Genomic DNA, 27,580 nt, shown 5'->3' on the forward strand with positions numbered 1-27,580 from the left:
AATACAGAACTACACACCATCTGCACACCTTATCGTGTAAAGCATGTGTCCAGCTTTAATGTGCTTATATAAAGTATTAATTGGCACATCAAAACATGCACAAAAGAAATATATGTTTCAGCATTTTGTCTCCGTGGTAATTGATTCTATCCGTAAGGTACTCGTTTTGATCGTTTTATGACTTTTCTTATGCTACATTTTTTAGTTTTGTGTCTGTTTGATCATTTTAAGAATCTTAAGGGTCTTATTGAAACTCTTTGTTCCTGTTTTGTAGTTCTCTGTGGTAGTTTTGTGACTGATCTTTTTGACTCTTGTTAGAAGTTTTCTGCCCATTTGTATTCATTTGGTTCTTATTTGTGGTTTAGCATATATATTTGATCTTTTCGTCTTCGTTCGTTATTTTTAATCAATCACTAGTAATTGTGCGTCTCTTTGTGGTAATTTGTGATTTATTTATAGTTGTTTTGCTTCTATTTGTAGTCATTTTGCATTTCTTTAGTAGTTTTGTGACCCTTTGTAGCCGTTCTGTGTGTATTTAATATCCTTTGTTTGAATATCCAGTTAGAAATATTAGCAGTCACTTAGTCAGTTTAGAGATCCATCCCTGACACTAACTAACTATCTTTAATCTTCTAATAGAAAAACAAAACAGAAGAACACTTTGTAACCTTTGAAACACTGCCGGCAGATCACAGCCTAAATGTTTTCTCAACTGAAGACAAAGAGGCAGAAGATGAAGGGAACTGGACGTCCTCGCCAGATACTGACCAGAAAGGAATTTGAACCTGGCATGTATGTGTAGTTCAGAGCGGAGCCAGACGCTGATGAGAGGGCAAAGCTTTTCATCCACGCAGCATTTTTCTCAGGATTACCAACACACTCCAGTGAGCTGAGAGCAGCTCTTGGGTTCAGCTCAGGCGGAGTTGTTTTGTGTCAACACTAACGCTCGCTGGGGTCTACTTCCTGGATAAGAGACGTAAACATCTACACACAAAGAACTCACAACACTCATCCCGAGAGTGGACTTTACACTCGGGATGTTTCTACAAACTAATAAGAGCTTGTTTCATTCAGAGTATTCAGATCATGCAGGCTAAACTCAAATGTATTCTAGAGTTGTTTTTTCACACCAATAAGGGGAGAAGGTTTAAGATGATGGTCTGATGTTCACATTTAAATAAAGACTCCATTCATCTACCATGTGAAATGCATTCAAATACACTTATCAGGGGCTTTAAACCCAGCAGAGAACTAATCAGGCCTTCTGTTTATTCATTGTTATCTTTCTTTATCTTTGCCATACTTAAAAATCTATGAAAGAATAGACTGACTAATAGAAAACGATTGTTATATAAAAAATATATATAAAATGCGGCCTAAAAGGTCTTATTTGTGATCAGTTTTAACAATCTTTGAGCATGCTTACTGCAAACTACTGTAGATTATACAAGTATGGACAAATACTGCAAAAAAACACTTCAAACTAAACCATCCCTTAGTTTTTTCAGTGTTATCAAAAGTGTGTCAATAATATTTTTATTGGAAGGATTAGAAAATATGACATATCTCTTTCTTCAACAGCACGGAGGAGAAGGTAAAATAATTGCAAATGTACAAAAAAAGAAGGGCACAATCATTAAGAACTATGTGTAATTTACTGTTCAGTACTGAGACTGCACTTTGGCCTGTAAATAAAAGGAAAAAACGAAAAAAAAAAACTTATTATTTCTGAATTTAGCACTTGAAAATGTTTGGCTTATTGAAAGCTAATGTGCATGCAGGATTCTTGCAGTTAGGAATTTGCATCTTCACGGTTGATTGGACGGCACCATTTGGATAAAAATGTCAACTAAATGTAATCTATATTCATACACAGGGCCGTCCCTCCCTACAGGCCGATCATGCAGGCTGCATGGGGCCTCACGTTGCGCAGGGGGCCTCGGCTCATGAGCTTGTTCAGTTTTTGAGCATGTAACAAACATGTTTTGTCTTGACTATATTACAAATATATTATGATAAAATAATATAGTATTTATATTATTGAATTGATTATGATTATTATTATTATTATTTGTAGAAGTAGTTTATTCGCATTAATTCTATTTGAATCTTTTTGAGGCTAGTATTTGGCAGGAAATGCAGACGTATTGACCTGTAAACGCATAATGAACGACATACATGCACATTTACCATTTACCTCACTGTATAAAAAAGTAACTGTGTTGATAATAATAATAAACAGGATTTATATTTGCAAAGTACTTTGTTCCCAAAACATTTTTTTCCCCTCCTGTCAGTTGGGTGGGGGGGCTCATCTCACAATGTCGCTCGGGGCCCCAAGTTGGCCAGGGATGGCCCTGGTCATACATTGAATAAAGTGGCAACACACCACAGTTAAAGCATGACGTGATAGTTGTGGGAAACATCACCTTTGTTTGCTCTTGCTACTCCTCTCTATTTCCTCCCTGATCCACCTGTCACAGAGGGCGGGGCCATGATGTCACCTGGAGGGGGAGGGGGTGATCCGCCTCTCTTTCTCTCTCTGCGGGAAAGTTATTCCTCAGGGTGGCTGTAAACACTTGTTTTTTTTTACTTCAGAGAATAAACAAAACCTGCCTCTCCAACATGGCGTCTTCAGGATAAAGAAGAGGGACTATGTACAGAAGCGGATATACAACGTTTTCCTCCAAATACTCACGATTTCTGGCGGATTTTGAGTCTCCAACAACAGGGTAGAGAGTGAAGCCTCGGCGGAAGGATACACAGCAACGAGATGGGAAACATGATACTGATGGCGCTTCTGCTGGCTCGCCTGCCGACAGGTGAGGCTTTAAAGGCGTTTCAGTAGACACAGTAAAGCCTTACAATTATACTTCATCAAGACGTCTCTGTTTTTCTTCCAGTGTATAGCTATTTAAGTGGGAAGCCACCTATAAGCAAACAATCGAAACTAGCAGTGATGTGTTCAAGTTAATTATTATCGGCAGGTGTACACAGGACAAGGCCGACGGCTGTCACGTGACTGCACACTACTAATAGTTTTTTTCAACATGTTGTCCAACATTTTTTTTTAACCAAAACGTTTCACACAAAGGAATCAGCCTCTCAGATTGATATAACATCTAATAAAACGTTATTACAAAAATAAAGATTCAAATAATTATAACTTAATTTGCTGTTGAGCTGAAATAATTATGTACATAAAGAACAACAGGGTTAGTGACACATGTTGTTTACATGGATCAAATTATATATTTCTTTAATCAAGCATACATTTCAATAATGATCTCCTAGTAGCCTCTCGCTTTTTTTCCTGCTCTGAATAAAAAGGTAGGCCTATTGAAATACAGTTTATTTCATTATCAGTTAATCTGCAGATTATTTTCTGGATTCTTCTATTAATTGTGGAAAACCATCAGAAATCATAAAAAAATATCTATCATAATTCCCGTGAACCCAAACTGATATAAATCAATGTTTAGATATTCAGTGTACTAGCAAGGAAAATACCAGCAGCAAATTCTCCCATTTGATTTGAACTATTAATGGATAATTAAGATAGTTAGTTACAGATACATTATGCTGTACATGACTTTTGGCAGAACTAGCAATAATCAAATAAACATTGAACAGTTTTACTTTGATACCTTTTTTTTCTTTCTTTTTTTTAAATAATATACAACAATAATTGATTGATCGAATAGTGGTAACCGCAACTCTTCTCAATTCTTGGTTGATTAATCAGTTTGTTGTTTGGTCCATACAGTCAAAGACTTCATCACATGTTCAAAATGTCTTCGAAATTACACCTCTAACAGAAATAATCAAACAACTGTCAAATAAGATAAATAATAGCAATAATGTTTTACATTTTAGAGGAAAACCGGGACATGTTCATTGAATAATTTATTCGTAAAACTTTAGATTTTAACTTGTACGTGTTGCTCTAAATTCTACATCACAACAAAGTCCGGATGCTGATCACATCTTGGAGATTTTGCAATGTATGTAGATATCTTTGCACATTTCTATAAATCTCTACAGCTGCAGTTCCTATTTGTATACAATTGTCTTTTAAATAACTCTTGGATGTTTTTATAAAATTCGTTCTCAGTGTTTCTTTCAATTTTTTTGTTGTGCCCTCGACATTCATTTAAAACTTTTTCATGTGCGTCTTTTATGCCTATTTTGACATTAGACCACTGAGACAAACACTGACTCTGACAAACATACATCTCCATTAGAGTTTTAGACGCCTTGTTTGGAGAGAAAGTGTTTCAGTGTTGACCTTAAACCTTAACTGATACTTTTCTCAATTAGCAGAGGTCGCTGTCATCGTGTTGTTTTCTCTTGCTCATCGTGATTGGCAGCTGTTATGACTTAATGATATAGTACAATATGCTCACGCTTAAAGACTTCTGTAGTAAACTCATAACCAGTCTGGCCAGATTTATTTCGATCAAGCATTCAGGAGTAAAGCTGCAAAACGAACACACACACACACACACACACACACACACACACACACACACACACACACACACACACACACTGATTTAAAGATTGCGTCACATGTGCTGCTGTTTCACATTTGTTTTTATTTTACCAGAGCTGCTTGCCGTCCAGGTGATTGTTCCGGAGACGGAGAGAAGTACGACGCTGTTTGCCTCCGTGATCATCCTCTGCGATTATTCCACCTCAGCGAACGCTCAGGACGTCCTGGTCACCTGGAGGTTCAAGTCCTTCTGCAAAGACCCCGTGCTCGATTACTACTCCACAGGTGAGGCTTATGTAGCTCAACCAAACCACTAATACATATTGGTGTTTTGCAAGTGGCATGGCATATTCACTTTTAATAGTAGTTTTCATTCTTTGGAATACTTTTCTTATTTGTATTTTATTATATATGCTGCATTGTTGGAGGAGCTCGGGTCATAAGATTTTCATACACTGTAGCTTATGTGCGTTGGACATTAAAACCTTTGAATCTTGAATTTTAGCACGATATTTCATACCTTATATGGGCAGTTCTTGAGCTGATCCGAGTCATGGAGTGGATACACTAATCATTTTTGAATGGTTAAATGGTCGGAGGCAAGTGCCCTTCTAGTTTCATTAGTTGTTCTTATAATATCTGCACTTGTAATACAATTTGGCTTGTTGCAACATCATTCATACTCTTTCACGGTTGGGTTGAAGCACACAGTTAAAATATAGTGTTTAGTGTAACCCCATAAAATTGGATAAATTGAAAAATATTGAATTGTATTTCCTTCTGTTCCTGAAGCTTATCAGGCGTCTCTGCAGCTGGGTCAGGACCCGGCCAACGACTGCCCGGACCGGCAGCGCACGGTGCGCACGGTGATCCAGAAGAAAGGCACCAATGAGCCCATGCTGGGAGCCGACTACAGAGAGCGCAGAATCACCATTCAGAACAGTGAGTCTCATCCCGTCATAATGTTCAAAACTGATGTTTAAAAGCTGTAATTTGATCAAGTTGTTCGTTATCTTATTGCCGTATATCATTCTTTCCGGAAATGACGACTAGTTGTTTTTGAATTTTTTTACTTTTCCATCACTTTATTGTTACTAGTGTGGTTGTTAGCCTGTGTGTAGTGTCAATACAATCATATATAAATACATCTTAAGACACAGCACGGTCACCATATATTCGTATACAAAATAATGTACTATATAATTACAGTACATATATGTAAGATAGTGTAGTTTGTTAACATAGTGTATGTTAGAAAAATATATATTAGCCAATCAGTGTCTGACTTTGCCTAAGTGTTGAGTAAACTGAACAACAAAAAGAAAGATAATATTCAAATATCTTTTTGTCAGTCATCCAGTTAAGAGCACTTTAACCCTATATATTCTTCTTATTGGAGGTAATGGTATGTTTTCTGTAAACAGAGGCGGACCTGGTCATCACTGAGGTGATGTGGTGGGATAACGGCGTTTACTTCTGCTCCATCGACGCTGCCGGTGACACTTCAGGGGACTCGGATCGAGAAGTCAAACTCATCGTGTACCGTGAGTTTCCTCCGTTTAGATCGCATAGATACCTTTTTTGTTTTCATCAAAGAAAGTATTGGAATCAGCATAACTCCAAGTGACTGTCCTTCATATTTGTGTATTCTGCAGACTGGCTGACGGTGCTGCTGATCATCCTCGGGGCTCTGCTGCTCCTCATGCTGCTCTGCATCTGCTGCTGTCAGTGCTGCCCTCAGAAGTGCTGCTGCTACGTCCGCTGCCCCTGCTGTCCTCAGACCTGCTGCTGCCCCGAGAAAGGTACCAGAGAGGCCTTTTGTCTGTCTGTTTTACCCTTAGGGGACAGTACTGTAAACAAAACTGATTGAGCAAAACTTTTAAAAACATACTTTCTGTTTCTAGAAATGTATTTTGTTTGTATTCGTCTTTTAACTATGATTTGATTGTATTATTACTCTTATGGTTAAGTATGTGTATGTTTAAAAAGTTGTCTATGAGTTAATTATTTCTACTATAATGCACTTGTTTGATTTTTTTTTTTTAAAGTGCTGTATAAATTGAGGATACTTACTTACCTAAATAGCTACTGATTTACTTATTTAGTTTGTTACCTAATTAATTAGTTAGTTAGTATATTACTTAGTTACCTACTTAGTTGATTTCCTTTTATTTCTTGTATTACTGTTCTGTCATTTACTAATTTACCGACCGACCGACCTACCCACTTCCTCACTCACTCACTAACTTAGCAGCAATCGAAGCCTTTTGCAGTTTCTGTTTTTGTTCAGGTCTATTGGCTCAGTCAACGGCGGGTCTCTCTGACCTTTGACCCCTCTCCTCTCCGCTCTGTTTGCAGCTGTGATGCAGCACAGGATGATAAAAGACGCTCAGAAGGCGATGGGCCCCTGGATGAACGGTCAACCCATGTATGCTCCCATCGGCTCCAACGGCTCCTCTCAGGGCGTTCCCATACTTTACTCAGGTGGGTGACACAAAGTTACACAAAAGACTTCCTTTAATGTTTTGTTAAATCATTTTCTTCCACACTGAAGGGCGTGTGTTTGACTTGGTTACAGAAGTGGGAGAACAAAATGTCCTCACTGTGTAAACACTACTTGTATGTCTTGATTTTAAATATAAAATCCATTTTACATTTTCAAGCAAACAACACATGGGTTAAACAGTTGTGCTTTTAATTATGTAAAAATAGAAAGTATGTGAAATTGCTGGACAAAGCTGTTTTAGCTAAGACCATATACTAAATCATGTTTATTTTAAAAGGTAAATTAACTATTGTATTTCAAGCTAAACTAAAAACCACAAGTCGTTCTTTAACTCAACTAGATTTTGTCCTGGGGCAATGCCTTTTTAGAGATAGGAACCTTTTTATTAACCTTAAACATGTTGATGGTTTACTTTACACATTCAGTGGTTTTCTTATCAAGCCCAAAACGTAACCGTTTTTAACATTATTTTGCCGTTTAAAAAACACAGTAACATCAGTGGTGCAAATAGGCTACTAAGCCAAAGATCGGCTATGCTTTCATTGCATTTCTTTAAAAAAAAAAATGAACTGTTGACTGTCAATGAATAAAAATAAAAATAATGCAGAAAACATTTGAACATATGCTGTTATACAGTATATGAAAAGACCCAAAATGAACACTGTAAACACACTACATTACTATGAGGAAACTATTTAAAATGCATTTGTGTAGGAAAAAGTCTGTCCAAAGCTTTATGAACCATATAAGTGGTTGATTACTGTATTTGCTAACATCATACATCCTAAATATGAACATTTGACACTGTTGCGTTTAATGTTTGTTTCTGCTGCCGCCATGTGGCTGGAGATAATAGTAAGCTGTAAGATAATGAATGTCTTTCTCTTGCTGTGTTTTTTTCAGGCTCGTACTCGGACTACCCCACCAAACAAAACTTTGCCATGGCTCCCATGCAGATGTCCCCCATGGACCTCCAGCACCAGCCACCTCCCCCTCCTCCACACCACGTGAACAGCAGCATGCGTAGCAGCAATCGAGGCTCCGGACAGGTGTTGGACTACCTGGAGAACCAGGTGAGGGGTCTGGATGTGAGAGTCCCTCCGATGGCTCAATACTCTCAGCAACACATGCTGCCGTTACAGCCTCAGTACCAGCACCAGCCTCAGTACCAGCACCAGCCTCAGCACCAGCACCAGCCTCAGCACCAGCCTCAGTACCAGCCTCAGCCCCCCCCTCCTCCTTCAGTTCCCTACACCCCGGGACCCCCCAGTATGCTGTCAGCCCTGGATGAGATGGGGGTGCGAGGGGTGGAGAGAAGAGTGATCACCCTGGCTCCCATAATCCAGCGTGTTCCCAGCTTCTCCTTACACTCAACACCTGGAAGTGGCGACAGAGCCCGAGGGGGTCCCAGGATATCCAGCCAGTCGAGCGGGAGCACCAACCGCTCGGTAGGGGGCTTCCTCCCCCCCCGCGGGTACAGAGACGCCTCCCCTCCCAGGCGGGGGATCCTGCGTGAGAACAGCGACGACTCTGAATGGGAGAACAGGCGAGCGAGAGCGCCACACAGGGGTTCGAGGAACGAGAGAGGTGGTTCGGCCGGGAGGAGAGGAGGGGGATCCAGACCTCGAGCTCGCAGTCGAGACGATCTGATGGAGGAGCTGCACAGCAGGGGGGTCCGCAGGGAGAGGAGCTACTCGCCCCCCCGGCGACGCAAAGCCTCCTTGAGCTCAGATGACGAGGAAAGCAGCGGCAGGAGGAGAGCAGGGAACGGGAAGGACTGGCCGGAGAAACCCCCGAGCTACTTCTCTATCGAGAACCAGGCGGAGCGCATCAACGGCCGGAGGAACTACAACCGCCTTTCTGTAAGATACACATACTGATCTTAAACAATGTTCTGATGAGTTTTTCATTTCACTGCTTTCTGAATCCTGGTGCTTTCCTTTTGTTTCTTTTTAGGCTTTCTTTTATTGCTTTTAGCCATGCTAGCGATCAGTCAACCACTCAAATCGCAATTTCATTATAATAATGTCCTTCTCGAAGGGACTTGGGATTTTAGCATTTGCAGACCATTTACATGACCAAAAACCTATATAAATCACTACATGAATAGGGCCCTTTAAATCAAACTTTTGTCATCTGTTTATTATGTGTTTGTGTGCATGCATCTAAACACACTGTATTTATGTACATATTTGTTTTTTCTCAAAAATGTTACTTAAAATTCTAATGAAATTAGAGAATACTCAGTACTTTCAATTTGAATGTATTTTATTCCAATAACAGTATACAAAAAAGCCTTTTGATATTTCACATAGACCAGAAATCATGTATATCCAATTTTTTTTATTCTATTATCTCCAACTTTTAACCTAATTCCTGCTCTTTCACTTTTCTCTCTTAGGATCGAAGTTCCCGTAGCGGCACCAGCGTAGTCATCTGAAGCATTTCTATCTTCCTTTTTTTTTAAAATAAATACTTTTTCCTGAATGTTTCCAGAACGGTGAAAATGAAGACAAGCAGTAGGTACTTTCATCTGTTCATCAGCGTGCAAGTATATCATTAATGATGTAAAATGTGATCCTACAAATATCTTGTTCGAATAGACTTTTGTTCTGTATGTAATTGCAAATAATATGAAGTTATATTAAGCGTCTGTGAGACTCTTATTCAAGCTGTAAATGTGTTCCTTCTGGTGATGGATAAAGGTATCCTCCTTTCTGGTGTTTGAAGTAAAGGATTGTGTTTCAACAATCAGATTGGTGTATACTGTTTAGTAATATGTTCATTATTGTGAACATGTTCTGTGTGAGACAGATTTGATTGTTTTTTTAATAATTTCTCATTTTTCAATAATTTCTTGTACTATTTAAAGTGTATTTTTACCTTCCATCCATAATAACATTATAAGCAATACAATCTTTATACATCTGTAGAAAGACAGACTCAGGTAATGAAGTTTTTGCATGAACACCAACAGATAATTGTGATTTTCAATAATGTTTGGTTACAAACATGAATAGAGATGCATGTGATTAAATGTGTTTGTTTTAAATAAATCTTTTTATATTCAGCCTGTGTGAAGTTTGTCAGTTTTGTACTTCAATTAATAATTCATTTATTGTTTCTCATTTTACTTAACAGTGACATTTCTGTTTAGTTTTGCCAAAATAAGTACCATTTGTGTGATATTTGAAGTTACAATTTCACAGTATTGATTTTAAGTTTAGAGTATAACTCTGGAAATCTGGGTTGTGATTAAGTCATTGTATCATATGCTGATACAATCTTTTTCTGATTGCAATTTTTTCACAAAATATTCCCCGGTGTTGTATCACAAAACGGATAATTGCTATCTATTTTGGGCCAAAAATGCCTCATTCATTGAGTGAATCATCATCGTCATTTTGGTGGAAATAATCAGTTTTGAGAATAGATACCATGATTTTGAGTACAGTGTTGATTTGGCAAGAGATGTGTCGAGTTTTAATAGGGGAAGTGTGTGTTGAGAGCGTTGAGATGTTGTTTGGTTTCAGGAAAATGTGTTTAAACTATGGGAAAAGACTGTATAGAAGCTTTTCTGACAGCAGGGGGAACCAGTGTCTATTTTGATCAACTGCAGACTGCACAGAGTGGAGTTTAGGGGTGTCAGTGGATGACTAAGAGATGTAAAATGTCAGTTTTTCCATAGCTTTTTTCTCTTCTTATGAAACAGAATCAAGCCAGGAAATTCAACAATGCCACAGTCATTAGCCACTATAGACTAAACGCACGTTCTTTGACTTAGTGAGACCTATTTAAAGAGAGTTGAGTAGCAGTTTGAGAGTGCAGATGTTGAATCTGAAGTTGTATTTACAGGATCAGAGGAGGGAGATGGACGGGGATTGTCCCGCCTCTCAGCCCGCATGCTGCGCTCTGATTGGTGGATCCAGCAGGGAAGTGAGACCTTCAGAGTCAACGGATCCTGGAACAGCTGTTAACTGTCGATCCGACACAACAACAGCATACTGATAACTGGTTGTTAAAGCGATCACTGGACAAAGAAACGCCTCCTATGAAGATTGAAGTCAGAGGAGAAGCAGCTACACATCGTTTTCAGGTGAGGCTAACTCTGATATTAGCCATTTGCTAATTAGCAATAGCAACTGTGCTGAAATTTGCGTAGAGAAAAATGTTTAATTAAGATAAAAACAGCGGACAGCTAACATTTTCCAACTGAGCTAAGTCAGCCTAATAATTCATGTTGTTAATATCAACACACTGAAGACATCGGCTTGATTATTTCCTTAATATCTTTCAATGTATTGTCTATGTTGTATGCAACTTGTTGTTTATCGCTGTGACTCAGCTTGCTAATGCTCACTCACATTGAAGCAGGTTGTTGACAGGAATAAGTTGTGTGTTATTCACGGTATAGTGTCATCTCTAGGTCATGCGTCCTTTTCCTGAACTAGAAGGTGACTTGTATTGTTCCACCTACAGGATTTCACTGACACTTTCTTGTGTTTTTCTTCCTGGTGGCCTGCAGGCAGCATGAACTCCCTCCCAGGAAGAGCCGCCCTGTCTCTGTGCAGACGCTCGGCAGCAGCGGGCGGGATGAGGGTCCTCTCCGGGTCCCCGGTCCTCTCCCCGGGGCTCCAGGCTGCGGGCATGCCGGCCTCCGTGCAGGCTGTCCGGGTCTGCCACTCGGGGTCCAGTTCTAAGGGCAGCGTCACCACCAAGAAACGGGGATACGACATCACCAGAAACCCACACCTCAACAAGGTTAGTGGATGTGTTTTCCCACATCCCACTTTCTGTCCATGCCAATAAATAGCCTAGCTGCAAACAATGTTCCATGTTTTCTCTCATAGACATGACAAAAGGTAAAGGTGAGGTTGGAAACTTTGTTTGTTGCCCACATGTGAGGACATGCTTGGCACAAAAATAATCCGTATACAATATGTGGCAGCAACTATTAGACTTATAATTAATGAATGCACTCTTTTCAATGAATATTAATCAAATAATCACTAGTATTTTCGTCTCAAAGAGAAAATGACCCAAATAAGTGCCTAAGTGCCAAGAGACTTTTCAGATGGGTTAGGGCAGTGTTCCAAACTACGGCTGCTGACCATTTTGAATCGGCCTTCAGCAAATTAAAATATAACAAACTTCAGCTTGTCTTATATTGTACTTCTTAGATATGTATGTTCAAATATATTAAGCAGTATTCATGTGTTAAGCCCAATTTTCAAATAAATTCAGTCCATTAAAGTTGAAAACATGTTCTAACAAATCTAAGTTGATAATAAAAAAGCAGAATAACACATTTACATAACCTTGAAATATACCCTTCATATTTCCTCTTCTTATCACAATCTGAAGCTTCTGTTTTAAGGAATGAGCTGCTAACAAAATAAATCAAACCCTATGGAGAGCTGTGTTGTGGGCTGTTTTTTTCCTTACAGCATTTTCAAGTATCAAGAACAATTGACCTACATTGGATTGATTTTTCCAACTTATAACTGAACTTAAGAGGCAAAATACCTCGCCTCTAGTGAGTGGCCCAGCCCTTGGTATATTTTTCTTTATGTGGCCCTCTGTGAAAAAAGTTTGGACACCGCTGGGTTAGGGTTATCATTTCAGTGACTAGAATATGGCCTGGTGCTAGTGTCATGTATGGTGAAAAACCACTAAGGAAAAACGTAAAAGAATGCATTCTTGAAAAAAAACACTGTTCTAATTTACGTCTGGAATGCGTATTTAAGTGTTGTGAAAATATAAAACTTAAAATGGAAATCTGACCTGTGTTCACATAATTGTGTCTCGGATTACATTATGTCGTGCATACCATGTGTTTATGGTGGTAGAAAATATATAAACAGAGTATAACATGTAAGTAGGACCACATGGTGCGGCATAGCAACCACATCTGGAGATATCTATGGTTCTCCTATGTTTCTGTCCTTTTCTACATCTGTCTTTTGCAGTCAGTGTGGAGAGGTAATTTTACTGCATTTTATCTAAAGTCAGGCAGGGGTTAATTCTTTCTGCTGAATTTATGGCTTTAATTTGGGTTGATAAGAGTCGGTCACAGTTCCTTCCACAGTTCCTGGTGCCCATTCAGCATTTACACGCTGACTCACAGGGAAATCCAGAGGAAACAGTCAGCAAGTTGAGCTTTTGACTCTCACTTAGATTTAAAATAGTCGTTTTAATAAGTGAATGTTACTTGATGTTAGGGTGTTTTTAAACATGTGTTATGAGCAGACTTAAGCATGTTCACTTTCAATAACCCTTTCTTGACCTTTACACATATTTACCACTATCGCACATGTTCTGTGTAATGATAACTAACACTGAATAGCTACAGTATAGGGGATACATACGTAGGCTGCAACTAAGGATTGTATTTATTATCAATGAACTTTATTTTATTTGTATCATTAAAACATTTTTTATTTGTCTATGAAACCCCCCCTCCAATCGTCACATTTCCATCACAACTCTAATGAGGTGAATGGGACATCTTAATCTTGTTCTTCCAAAAGTCCAAAATGTACTTAAAAGTGATGTATGGAAAATCAGCAAATCCTTATTTGAAGGGCTGGAATAATAATAATCGATGTCTCTTTTAATACTTTTGCTTACAAAGATGACTGAATAAACAATTGAATATCAAAATACATGCCAATATTTTCTCTGTCATTCAACAAATCGATTAATTTACAAATGATTTCAGTTTTACTGGATATATTAACTGTATTTATTTAGAAAGGCCTTATTTCTGACCCTGATCTCTTTCTCTCTGTAAACGGGCCAGATTGCAGTGACCTCTCAAATGTCCGACTATCAGCTGATAACCATATAAATGCAACACGTGTTATTATACGTGGTATTATTATGTTATAACTTTACAGTAATGTACGATAAGGTTTGGATGGCAGCCATTACGAGGCTTACGCAGGTTCTTCCTCTCACCCCCTCATTTAGCCTCTCTCTGTTCTCGTTTGTTTACACACACTGGTTAGGAGTCGGCTTAATGCGTTTACTTTGGCGCCTCTTTACCTGCTCGCTCGGATGGGTTTATCTTAGCGCTGGTGATCCATCACTTTCTCTTCGGCCATGTTTGCGTTTGACGTTTACATGTAAAAGTCTTCCATTCAAATACAAGACACTAAAGGGGTGCATAATATTGGAAAAACGGACAGTGCCATTTTGTTTCTGCCATATATGTTTGAGAAATCAGATCACCAGATGACGAACAAGTACTTGTTGTTGGTCAACATTTTTCTTTCATTCGACATAATATTTTCATTCAACTGACATTACGTTTCTTTTTACAACCTTTTTGTTTGTCGCTGATTTTCAGGGCGTGGTTGACGAGTAGCAAGGCTTGCTTTAAATGTTGGTTGGATACAGGTGCACCCTGCATCTCAGTCACTAGCAACAAACTGGGTATCCAAGAATCCTAAAATTAGAGTAAATATATTGTATTAGAAAGATTCTCTTCTCGGTTAGTCTTAGAAAATGAAAACCAGATGGGATGTTTCTAAGAATCAGTAACAAAGTTGTAGCATGATGTGTTTGGGTTCATTTTCCTTGCTTGACATCTTACTTCCTTTGATGATTATTGCTCATTCACGTTCACACTAGTCCCATTAGATTAGTTTAACACTTTGCTTTGCACAATCCTTCTTTCCCCCTGTGTAATGATAATCTGGTGAAGCCATTGCTGTATCAGAGGATCTTCTGTAATGACCTCTGGCAGGCAGACCTTTTGTCCTCCATGCTCTTTCTTGCCGCTGTACAGTAAAGTGTTGGCAAACTGTTGGGCATGTATCTTAAAAATACTCCCTAATGGAAAGCATGCAGCTTGTGGAACGACTGTAGACGTTATGGTCGTATGCCGGGGCAATGTTAGCAACTAAATATCTTATCCGGTGTCACATTTCACACCAGCATGAATCATTTTACGGGACATGTGAAGTTAAATTCACAGATTCTGCAGTAGACAAACGCAAACTGGGCGAGGAAGGAGGGATATCCTCAAGTAGGTCAGTGTTTTTTCCTCTGACGTGCAAGATTCAAGAGGAAATTCAGAGTGCTACACAGTAAGGAAGAGGAAAGAGAAATGGAGCTGACAGGGGAGTGAGTTCAGGCTCACACACTATTGGAGAGAATAAATAGATTAAACCTCACGCTCCCCTCCGATCACTCTTTGGGAAATCTGCCAACGCCGAGACAGGAGAGCGACTCTAACCATAACCAGAAGGCAGGGGGGTACAAGGTTGCTTTTTCAGAGTAGAAGCTGCACCTTGTGACGTGTTACTGCTCAAAGCTACAAACATCCCAAGCACTCTTCAAAGTTTGCTCTATTCCCAAACAAAAATTCTATATTTGGACAAAAAAACCATAAAAAATGCAACTCTCTATTTGGGCGTGGGAATGAGTCATAACCAACCTCAAAACGGCATGACTAAAACATGAGTCACTGAGGTCTGCCTTCTTATTCCTGCAGTGGACTTCACCCTGTGTAAACTCTCTCTGTTGTATAACTCTTCCACTCTGCAGGGCATGGCGTTCACTCTGGAGGAGCGCCTCCAGCTGGGCATCCACGGCCTGCTGCCGCCATGCTTCCTCTCCCAGGATGTGCAGGTGCTGCGTGTCATGAAGAGCTACGAAACCCGCATCAACCCTCTGGACAAGTGAGAGAACAGAGATTTAGGAACATAAGAACACGTTTTTCAAAGTAACTGATCAACCCCAAACAAATCAATGCCCAAAACCCGACTCAAACGCATACTCTTAGGGAGTGATAAAAGAAAAGTCATATTGACCTCGTCTCAATATCCCCACAGCTCCTACCAATCTGATATTATACGCAAGTGACTGTTAATACAACACAACATAATTAGTAGTGCTACTATAACAAAACAGAGAAAGGAAAGAACCCAACATATTGCTAAAGGCGCCCTAAGATTCCTCACATATATATATTTCAAATGTGAATCCTCTCCATGTGTGTAACCAAAACCACCCCAACCCCACTCATTCAAAATGAACAAAAATGCACCTCCCATCCAAAAATCTGCACAAAGTCCAATTCAAAATGTTAAATGAAAAGAGCCTTCTCCCTCCACAAAGTCCCATTAAACATGCAAATCTTCCTTCAAGCAATCCTCTGCATTTTGGCTAAACCCTTTCAGTCAACGGGCTCTTCCTGGGCCTCATCAACATCCAACTCTTCCTCTTCCTCTTCAGTGTCACTGTCCAGCCTTGTTGAGGATGGCTCTGTGTCACGCTCAAAGAGCCTTATAGGTTTGCCAGAATGCCAACCAGTTTTTCCACTCACATTTGTGAGCCTGTTGCGAACCTTTGTGTGGTCTCAATAGCCATGCAGTAAGCAGTGTGCTATGGCGTGGATATTCAAGTGTACTTGAATGGCATCTGTTTTTTTGAGTCAAAATTATGCTAAAATATACTTTCCCCAACTATATTTAAGTTCCCTATGAAGAACCAACCTTCAATTTGGAAAATTCCCAGTTTATTCCCGTTAATTCCCGTGTTTTCCATCTTTGAAAATTCCCGGAATTTTGCAACCCTACTGCTGTCTCATATGATTGGTCAAAATCTTCTTTAGCACCTCTTTTGTTGTCATTCAGCGTGTGATTAAAAATGTATTTAGTGTCACGTCAAATATTTGTTGAGCAGCATCCCGTGGCTTAGTAGTTACATAAACATCACTGAAGCATCCCTGGTTTGAGTCTTTTCTGGGATGTTGATGCATGTCATACATTCTGTCTGTCTCTTCCTATGAATCTAATAGCTATTATTTGATTGCTATACAGTATAATACACTACAGCTTTGTCCAGCTTTTAGTATGGTAACTTACTTTAGAAATCCTTACTTTTGGGGATCCAGTAGTGGTTGTGAGTCCTTGAGACAGATACATATTCAGCTGTCTCTCACCTTCACACACACACTTTATATCTCCTGTCTATATTTACACTGCAAGTTGTCTCATGAATGCAGAATTTGTAAATGCACTTCAACATGTCACACTGTTAAACAAACAAGTTTGAAGCCATACTAGCAGTTATGCGAGCTGTTTGCACCTCAAGAATATAACAAAGTCAAAGTCAACTTTATTGCCAATCTTCCAGTTTGTGTGTACAGACAGAGAGATCGAAATAACGTTTCCCACAATCCCGAATATAAAAACAAATGTACATAAAAATATGTGTGCAAATATTTATATATATATATATATATATATATATATATATATACATATATATATATATATATATATATATATATTCACACACAGTCAAAGACACATTTTTACATGTGCACACATTAAGACCTAAAAAATAGAAATATAACAATAACAAAATAAAAAGAACATTAGTTTTGCAGTGATGAACCAATGTATTGGATTCAATGAAATGTGGACCTGATGATGGCGCTATGAAACCGAATCAGGGATATGAAGCGGATGTGGGGTGCTACCCACTTCCTACTTCCGCCACCCCCCCCCTTATCTCTCTGAAATGCACATATGTTGAATTTCGTGACAGCATTTTGCGCTGCTATTTTTGATGTTATTGTGGTTACATAATCTCCAAAGAACGACATCCTGTATAAACACCATGACTACACATACACAGAATAACCACATCAAACATGCATAGTGTTCTATGATGCGTCTGGTTCCAGACAGTTGATAATCGTGCAGAAATACTTTAGCACAATTACAATTAACTTTGTTTAAACATAAATCCTGATGTCTCTCTCTGTCTCAGGTACATCCTGCTGATGACTCTGCAGGACAGGAACGAGAAGCTGTTCTACAGAGTCCTGACCTCTGACATCGAGGAGTTCATGCCCATCGTCTACACTCCCACGGTGGGCCTGGCCTGCCAGCAGTACGGCCTCGCCTTCAGGAGACCACGGTGAGATTCATCTCATATAAACCATAGCTGCACGGGAACACTATTTACCAAGGTTTTATTTCATTCTTACATTGAGATTAACCTTCTCATCTAAGGACCATTTTAAATGTCATCATCTCCTCTCAATCTAATCTCAATTGCATTGTCCTAACAAAATAATAAGATCATTATTTTTTAACTTGACATTAGCGTTCACATCATGTTTCAGCTGCAGACTGAAGAGTAATTATATCCAATGGTGGGTGAACTGAGGACAGTGGTGATAGGGATACAGGGTGAAAATAAAAGCAAAAACAAATCACAGTTAGGTGGTTGGCTGTGAGTGTGTTGTCATACAAAAATTCATTTAGCAGTAAATAGACATAATATTCTTATAGTATATATTTCTATCCTTTTTTAATGGCTACCTTTTCATGCAGGAAATGTAAAAGGAATCCCCAAATATTTCAGTGAGACCCTGACTCACTTAGCCTTACAGCACAAACAACACTGCTGCCTTAATTTATAATTATAATAATTACAACCTTTCTCTTTTCAGAGGACTCTTCATCACCATCCATGATAAAGGCCACATCGCCAGCGTGCTCAACTCCTGGCCTGAAGAAGACATTAAGGTACAGATGTAAACCTTTTTGTGCCTGAGAGATTATACTTTACACTTTTATAATTATTTAAGCAATCGGTAGAAGTAGGTCACATGACTTCAGGTCACCTCTGCTAAGCTAAAGACAGCTGATGTTCTGCGTGATGATGTTTACTTTAGTCAGTCACCAGTGGAGTATTTACTGATGTATTTTGTGCATGAACAAATATCTTAAGCTTGTGTTAAACGTGACCTTATTTCAGGCATCTGATCAAAAACTCATTGACTTCAAGACGAATGGAAGTGCTGAAATGCTAACTCATTCCCAAGTAAGCCTTGCACCACTCAGTATCAACAACTAATGTCTCTCTGTGTGTGTAGGCCGTTGTGGTGACAGACGGGGAACGTATCCTGGGTCTTGGGGACCTTGGAGGTTACGGGATGGGCATCCCTGTTGGGAAGCTGGCGCTGTACACGGCCTGCGGGGGGGTGAAGCCTCAGCAGTGCCTCCCTGTGCTGCTGGACGTCGGCACCAACAACCAGGTGAGTTTAAACACAGAGCTGCAGAAAGCTTTATATCTGCCTCATTATGTATCAAATTCCTTGTGCGTGTGATCCTACCTGGTAATAAACCCGTTTCTGATTCTGATTCTGATTTTTCTTATCAGTCATTACCTGATAGGGTCCATTAGGGTTGGGCCATTGTTTCTATTGCTATGCTTTCGATTCCAATCATGGTTCAGTTACTTGAGAAAATCAGCTTTTTAAGCCTTCTGAAATCAATAGTTAAAGCTACCCCAATAAGCATTTATAAATAAGTGTGGGCATCTGAATTGAAATATTTACACGTCACAAAAATGTATTTCATAGCAATTTCTGTGTGTAGAGCAAGTTGAAGTTGAAAATTGCTTTTTACATTACTGTAGAATACAAGAAAAACTAAAATCTTCCATTAACCCCTTCAGTTGTTGATATTTGAAAGCCAATCAGGACCTTTTTGACCTATTCACTTTGATTAGTTCTTGAACAGAAATGCAATTTCAAGTTGTCTTTCTGACTGACTGATTGATTCTTGGTGCAGGCGCTGCTCGACGACCCTCTGTACATCGGACTGAAGCACAAAAGGATCCGAGGAAAGGAATACGACGAGCTGGTGGACGAGTTCATGCAGGCAGTGACGGACAAGTGAGTAGAAAATGCAAATGACTAAAGAATCTGCTGGTGGTCTGACAATACTATTGTGCTGTCATTATTGGAGTATGTGCAATGTAAACATGCGTGATAATCAAACCACTATGTGCAGTATTCCTAAACCGACAACAAGTACTTCAACATGTTGTGCTTGCCTAATGACGATAAAGTTCTTGAATTTGAATCTCGAATGCGTCTTTGTCGCTCTGCAGGTACGGGATGAGCTGTCTGATACAGTTTGAGGATTTCGCCAACATCAATGCGTTCCGCATCCTGAACAAATACAGGAACAAATACTGCACCTTCAACGACGACATCCAAGGTACTTAGATATTTACAGCTTTTCTCAGGCAACCATAAATGTAGCTTTTTACACAATACTTATTTATTTTTTGTGTTAAAATCATAGACAAATATATAAAATGGGAGAAAAAATTACACTTTTAACATGATTAGTTTCCCCACAATATGTCCGGACCATAAATGCTGCATTCTCAGAAAATGGATTATGTTTTAAAATGTAATCTCAGAATAATGTAAAATTATTTAATAAATTACTAATATAATCCACATTAGCATCAACATGAATATGATCATAGATACTGTCACAGTTGATTTTTAAAGGAGCTCATATCATTAGTAACTCATTAACCAGGTTTTCCCTTAACTTTTGATGAATTTGATAATTTATATTTGCTGCGGGAGAACATCAATTAAATTAAATCCAGGTTTGGGGTATGCTCCAATTTAGTAAAAACACTGCAAAAGTTGCGTTGCTATCTCACTTCTCAAGGTTAAAGTTAACCACAGAGATTCACTTTAAGATTTTTAAAAAAAAACACTGAAGTAAAAGCTCAGAAAAGGGACTGGTTTTGCATGAAATATGCAGGAAGACAGACCTCAGATCATGTGTGTAATGGATGCACCCACACCAAATCATGGCATCACATCACCCCGGTCCTCAAAGAACTCCACTGGCTTCCCGTCTCACACCGCATTCACTACAAACTCCTGGTCCTCACCTATAAAGCCCTCCACCATCTGGCCCCCCCCTACCTCACTGACCTCCTCATCCTCTACCAACCACCCCGGTCCCTCAGATCCACCTCAGCCGGTTTGCTCTCAATCCCCAAGGCCAAACTCCGGAGCTTCGGGGACAGAGCCTTCTTTGTGGCAGCCCCGAAGCTCTGGAACTCCCTCCCCCAAGACCTCCGTGAGTCTGATTCCCTCACCCTGTTCCAGTCCCGTCTCAAAACCCACCTCTTCAACTCTGCTTATCCTTAAACCCGCCCCTCCCCCCTCTGAACCAACATCCTCCTGACTGCTTTTCTGTTTTTGTTTTGTTTGTGTTTTTGTTCTTGTTTTGTTTGTCGACCGTACTCATAATGTAAAGCGTCTTTGGGTCTAGAAAAGCGCTATATAAATCCCATTTATTATTATTATTATTATTAAATGAGCTCCCCCCCCCCCCCCTGCTGGAGCTGTTTGGTAATCAATCCTGCTGGTGTTAGGAGGAAATTATACACATTTTATAAAAAATACTGTACTGAAGCTTTTATGTATTCTTAAAATGATTAAATGTATCCTCTTAATTTATTCATATGATTTATGATGCAGTGTTTATGGATATTTAATTCAGTCTGTGTCCATGATATTGAAATCAACAGCCGATGACAGCCTAGTGACATAAAAAAAAAATCATAGAGCAAAGGGATGTTGGTAATTCTGTTTTTATTTCTTAAAATAATCCCCTTAGCTCAGCTTTGATTGCTTGATTGAAAGGGAAAAGGGGCTTTTTAATGTGGCCTGGCAAGCTTTTCCAGATAAAAGTCAAGCAGCTACATTTTAAACAATTTGGAATTCAAAAGGTTGGGATGGGCCCACCTTGTATTCAGAGGATTCCAGTCTAAATTAGAGCTAAGCTTATCCTCACATTTCCTAAAGGTGTTTCCCTTTTTTCTCTTCAGGCACGGCCTCAGTAGCTGTCGCCGGGATCCTAGCTGCTCTGAAGATCACCAAGAACACACTCTTAGATCACACCGTGGTTTTCCAGGGGGCCGGAGAGGTGAGGACATTTGGCTTTCATTCTCTTTTAAATAAATACTGCTGCCTGTAATCCCTAAAGGCCCGGACACACCAATCTGACAACAAAGAACTGACACAGACGGACGTCGCCTCGCGTCTCTGGGTTTTGGCCATGTGTCGCACTGAAACACACCGCAAAGACTTCAGCAGACGGCCAAGAAGCACGTACGAACTGCGCATGCGTGAGTGGCAATAACTCTCCTAACCAGCAGGCGGCGGTAGTGTGTATTTGTAATTCAAAAGAGGCAACAACCAGCAGACAGACTGCGTGATAATGATAACCGAGAGAAGAACAGACTGCGTGATATAAACAAACAACAAATAGCGTGGGCGTTCCATTTTCACTCTACAGCGAGATGCTCATGGGGCTTTCCCCAACCTGTGTCGAGAGCTGGAGTTATATGAAATCTCAGATTTGCCTTCTTAATAGTTTGTTTGGGTCCCTCACTTCCGTTTAGCTTCTCATGCACTGATTCGCTAGCTGAACAGCCAATCAGAGTGATTTCTTTTGCCGACTGCCTTTGGCCGAAAAGGCGTCGGTACGGCTGAAAAGACCCGACGGTGCGGCACACACCAATCTGAGTAGGGCGTGTCGACGCTCATTGTAGAGTGAAAATGGAACGCACACGCTATTTGTTTATATCACGCAGTCTGTTCTTCTTCTCTCGGTTATCACCAGTCTGTCTTCTGGTTGTTGCCTCTTTTGAATGACGAATACACACTACCGCCGCCTGCTGGTAAGGAGAGTTATTGCCACTCACGCATGCGCAGTGTTACGGCCTGGCTCATAGGCTGCAACAAAGATGGGAAACTAGACAAGTTAAGTGTAACAAAAACCAAAGGTCTTCAAAGAAACCTAATAAATGTGGAAGTCAGTTATCAGTAATGGTTGCGTGTATGGGTGTGTGAAAATGTGCAGAAACAAAGACGCGGCCGTGTCCAACAGAAGAGTGAGAGGGCGGTATGGGTTGGTGTTGGCCTTTTATGTCGACGGCCCAGGTGTGGCTCATCAGGTTGATCACCTGAAACACAAACAAGAGCCAGCAAGCAGAACACAGACAGAGACCTCTAGTGGAGTGGAGGGGGTCGTAAGACGCAGTTCGTACGTGCTTCTTGGCCGTCGGCTGAAGTCTTTGCGGTGTGTTCCAGTGCGACACATGGCCAAAACGCAGAGACGCGAGGCGACGCAACAGTCGGGGTCCGTCTGTGTCAGTTCTTTGTTGTCAGATTGGTGTGTCCGGGCCTTTAGGGATGAGGTTCAACTCAGATGACCAGCAGAGGACGATGTTGGTTATCTTATGTTTTGTTTTTTTCAGGCTGCTCTGGGTATTGCTCACCTCCTCATGATGGCCATGGCTAAAGAGGGAGTGAGTAGAGAAGAAGCTGCCAAGAGGATTTGGATGGTGGACTCCAGAGGGCTCATTGTGAAGGTAATGTGTGAGACTGTCATTAGCTCACTCTATCTATAAATCGCCCTGTGTGTAAAAAAAAATCACAAAACACACTATTCTTTAAAAAAATATATAATACCTCTATTAATTAAATGCACAACTGTCAAAATTGTAACATTTATACTTATTTATTTTTGTTATAATTTTAGTAGAATGGGCAATTTTTTTACTTTAAGTTATTATTTTAATTTATTTTATTTATTTTATTTATTTTATTTATTTTATTTATTTTATTTATTTTATTTATTTTATTTATTTATTTTGTATTCATATTATTCAATTAATTCAATTTATTTGTATTCTTTAATGGAGCAGCTGCCCAATCTCTCCCCTGGAAAATAAAGCATCCTGTTTCTGATTTTCCTCAACTTTAGGGCAGAGGCAACCTTAACCACGAGAAGTTGGAGTTTGCTCACGATCACCCGCACATTAAGACCCTGGAGGAGGTGGTGGAAATCGTGAAACCCACCGCCATCATCGGTGAGTCTCCCTAAAGGTCACGTCGTGGTTTTTAACGGTGTGAAAATAAAAAGACTTGTTATAACTCACATTGTTTGTTTCGCCCATTCATGGTCATTCCTGATCAGTTGTGGAAAAACAGAGAAAGCTGTAACAGGTGAATGGTGTTCCTCCAAAATAACAACTAGCTCCAAATCCACTAACTTACTCAAAATATCATAAAGATTTTAGATGTGAATGTCAGTCATGATTCTTAATTTCAACACAAATCTTGAGACTCGAGATTATGAAAAGCGCTATATACATTCAATTTATTATTATTATTATTATTATTAACACTGCATGTGTAATAAACTGGAGGATATTCCCAGACTTTTAATAACAACTATAACATGTCTTTGTTTCAGCTAACATCTTCTGTGTTTCAAAATTAAAGATGACTGAATAATTAAAAGTTGAAACAAATCAGTCGGACAAAAAAACCTGCAATTTGGAGATTTTTACTTGATAATAATTTACCCGTGTGAGTCCTACAATCTGAGCCGTCTTTTCTCATCGTCTCATTGAAATGTGTTTTGTTGACGGTTTTTTTCTTCCTATTTCCTGTGTCCTAAACATGAAGGAGTGGCAGCTGTCCCAGGAGCCTTTACTGAGAAGATCATTAAAGGCATGGCGTCCTTCAACGAGAGGCCGATCATCTTCGCTCTGAGTAATCCCACCAGCAAGGCCGAGTGCACCGCGGAGCAGTGCTACAACCTCACTGAGGTACACATCAGACGCATTGAAGCTGAAGCATTAAAGCAGCATATTCTTCCTAATTAAGCATATTCTTTTAATTAAATATGTCTTATTTTCCCAGCTGTATTTCTTTTATTATTGGCTTGAATTCAAAGTCAAAGTCAGCTTTATTTTCAAAATTACTACATGTGTTGTTATACATCCAGAAATCTCGAGATACTGTTTCCTTTTATTTACATAAAACCAAACAAAAAGGGCCTAGATAAACGGGGTATACCATTTAAAATGTTAATAATATATTTAAAATGTTCGATTGATGCATTGCTACATTTTCTGGCACATCACTGCTCCATCTGTAAATTTATTGTATGTGAATTTGCATAAAACTGCTAAAAGAATCCACGTGCACTTTTACATTTCAGCTCTCTTCAGTCACACAACCCAAAGCCCCAAATCAACCAATAAAGGACACTTTGTTGTTTCCACTCCCTCTCTCTTTGTGTTTCCTTGCTATCCTCCTCTTCCTCTCCGCTCTTCTTCAGGGCCGGGGCATCTTCGCCAGTGGCAGTCCGTTCGGCAAAGTGACGCTGGCTGACGGGCGCAGCTTCATCCCCGGCCAGGGAAACAACGCCTACGTCTTCCCCGGAGTCGCTTTGGGCGTCATTGCCTGTGGAGTGCGCCACATATCTGACGACATCTTCCTCACCACAGCAGAGGTAATGTCCTCAGTCACCACACGTCAATGATTCCATAATATGCATAATGAGGACGGGATTTTGTGACACGATACACTTTTTGTTTTGTAAAATAACGTCTGTAGTGTAAACTGTAGCTCTGTATTTATGAGGTACTTATCCTTAGTGTGTGTTTTACCTACAGTTGATGGAAGGGACCAGGGCAGCGGCAATAAAAAGTTATTTTTGTTTATTGTTCAAATTAACCAGTTACAAAATATGTTAACACACCAACCAATGGGGACACAGGTAGACAGAGGTGCGAGAAGTACTCAGATCGTGTACTTGAGAAAAAGGAGAAGTACCAGAGTGTAGGAATACTCTGTTACAAGTTAAAGTCCTGCATTCAAAAATGTTACTCAAGTAAAAGTACAAAAGTATTGAGTACCAAAAAGTAGAATCCCTCATTCTGCAGATTGGTCCATTTCAGAATAATATATATATATCCATCTTCTATATATATTATAATATATTATTTGATATGTATGTGTAAATACATACATATTTATATTTACATATATTTAGACCATTGACTCGAGTCTAGAGTTCTGCAAATGAAATTCCTCTGTCTTGTGGTTTTTAACAGAGCATTGTTAACAGATTTATTTCCCCTTTCCTAAACGGACAACTTACCCTTATGACTAACTTTGACTCTCCTTATTCATCAAATCATCCTAATTGTTCCAGGCGATATCTGAAATGGTGACGGAGGAGAACCTGGCTGAGGGGAGGCTGTACCCTCCTCTGAGCACCATCAGAGAGGTGTCCTTCAAGATCGCAGTGAAGGTCAGTGACTCCTGCACAATTACATTTTGAGGTTTTGAGGGGTATTAAAAAAAATCTAATCCGTTTCCTTTTTTGCCAGATTGTCAACTATGCATACAAAAACAACATGGCTTCTCTGTACCCTGAGCCAATAGACAAGGAGGCGTTTGTCCTGTCTCACATCTACAGCCCAGATTACGACTCCTTCACTATGGATAAATACAGCTGGCCGGAGGAGGCCATGAACGTCCAGGACGTGTGATTTCTGTCTGCCTCTATCCTTAAATCAATTTGCTACGACCGCGTATCAGGGCCATCGCAGGTGAAGACAAATTACACAAAAGTGAAGGCACTTAATTAAAAAGAAAAACCCCCACTATTTTTCAAGGTTTTTTTCTCTCGTAAATGTGTGGCTTTATGATTTCTGAACTTCGATTTATAGTTTTATGATTTCAGAGAATATTACAATATTTTTCGTACATTTACAAGTTTTATCTCAAAATATAACTTTATTTTGAATTGTTTCTACCTTAAATGGCCCTGATACTCCGTCCTACTATGCTGCCGTGGTGTAAAGTACAAGTTGTGCATCGCCTCTACTCAGAAACTTCTCCAATTATTCTCTAATATGTTATTGCCCTCCTTGCAGACGTACAGTGATCCATATAATAGATGCCCAACTGTTATTCTCTACGAGCTTTTATGTGTTATATTGTCAAGTACAAGTTGCTATTTCCTCTTTCAGTGCTTTAATTGTTGTCTTTTCAGTTCTCTGTACCAGTTTGAAGGTTTGAATGAGTGAAATACTCTAAGCTGCATACACATCCAGCATATCAAATGTCATTAGCTATAACTACATCTATACACATTAGATTATCAAATTCATTTTTGCTCATGCAGGAAATCAGAAAGCAGATTCTCAAAGCAATGCACAATGCTTCCTCTTGTCTTGACACAAATCTACAGAAGACTCATTTTGCAGCTTGAAACATTGAACAGACTCTCAGTGCCTCGTCCTGTGTGACCTCAGGACATCACTGCTCCATGTTGTGACTATAAACCATTGTTCAGTGGTTTACAAAGAGGACAAATGTGGCTCGACACTGTAGCCACTTCTCCAATTGTACACTCCCGTCTGTTCACGAGACTAAAACACTCCACAGTCAGCCTGTCATTCTGTTTCCACGCGAGAGTCCGTTCTTCTGGATGGAAAGCAATTTTGTTCTTTTGAATGTGTTCAGAAAAAGCACCTTCAGGATGTTTTTTGTATACAATGGTGTGTTTCTCCTCTAGTTTTGTACAGAGCCCTATGCTTGTTGTCGTGTTTTTGCCAAAAGTTATCGATGAACTATCTTTTACTGTGTCTTTAACTCCTAGCCGACATGATGCTCTGTAAGCTTTAGTACCGACAGATATGCTTGAAGTTTTTAAAGGGAACATGAAACTTTTTGAATAAAATTGTCAACTAAACGTGAGAGTCATGGCTTTTTTCCCTCTCTCTTTGAGAAAAAATGACTGCATGAAAGACTCGAGTGCAGAGGTGTCCAAACTACGACATTTTGAGTCGGCCCTCAGCAAATTCAAAAAGTAAAATGTAATACGGTCCACAAATGAAACTTGAGCTTTTCTTGTATT

The 27,580-nt window shown here is 39.6% G+C and overlaps 2 protein-coding genes across 2 annotated transcripts; both read left to right on the top strand.

Annotated features, from left to right (window-relative positions):
- The first annotated feature begins 2,508 nt into the window (after positions 1–2,508).
- Positions 2,509–10,071, top strand: LOC307029019 (immunoglobulin-like domain-containing receptor 1). The gene is made up of 8 exons (XM_079664564.1): positions 2,509–2,822; positions 4,610–4,780; positions 5,288–5,437; positions 5,920–6,039; positions 6,151–6,297; positions 6,854–6,979; positions 7,905–8,863; positions 9,403–10,071. The coding sequence occupies exons 1-8, from the start codon at positions 2,774–2,776 to the stop codon at positions 9,439–9,441; spliced, it is 1,761 nt and encodes a 586-aa protein (XP_079520690.1). The 5' UTR covers positions 2,509–2,773; the 3' UTR covers positions 9,442–10,071.
- An 865-nt stretch (positions 10,072–10,936) lies between these two features.
- Positions 10,937–27,415, top strand: me3 (malic enzyme 3, NADP(+)-dependent, mitochondrial). The gene is made up of 15 exons (XM_079664563.1): positions 10,937–11,097; positions 11,527–11,762; positions 15,555–15,688; positions 17,790–17,939; positions 18,478–18,553; positions 18,904–19,065; positions 19,604–19,707; positions 19,926–20,035; positions 21,681–21,778; positions 23,115–23,228; positions 23,624–23,729; positions 24,331–24,473; positions 24,989–25,162; positions 25,868–25,966; positions 26,046–27,415. The coding sequence occupies exons 2-15, from the start codon at positions 11,532–11,534 to the stop codon at positions 26,205–26,207; spliced, it is 1,863 nt and encodes a 620-aa protein (XP_079520689.1). The 5' UTR covers positions 10,937–11,097; positions 11,527–11,531; the 3' UTR covers positions 26,208–27,415.
- The last annotated feature ends 165 nt before the right edge of the window (positions 27,416–27,580 follow it).

Source organism: Notothenia rossii, assembly GCF_949606895.1.
Source record: "Notothenia rossii genome assembly, chromosome: 2".
Lineage (NCBI taxonomy): Eukaryota > Metazoa > Chordata > Actinopteri > Perciformes > Nototheniidae > Notothenia > Notothenia rossii.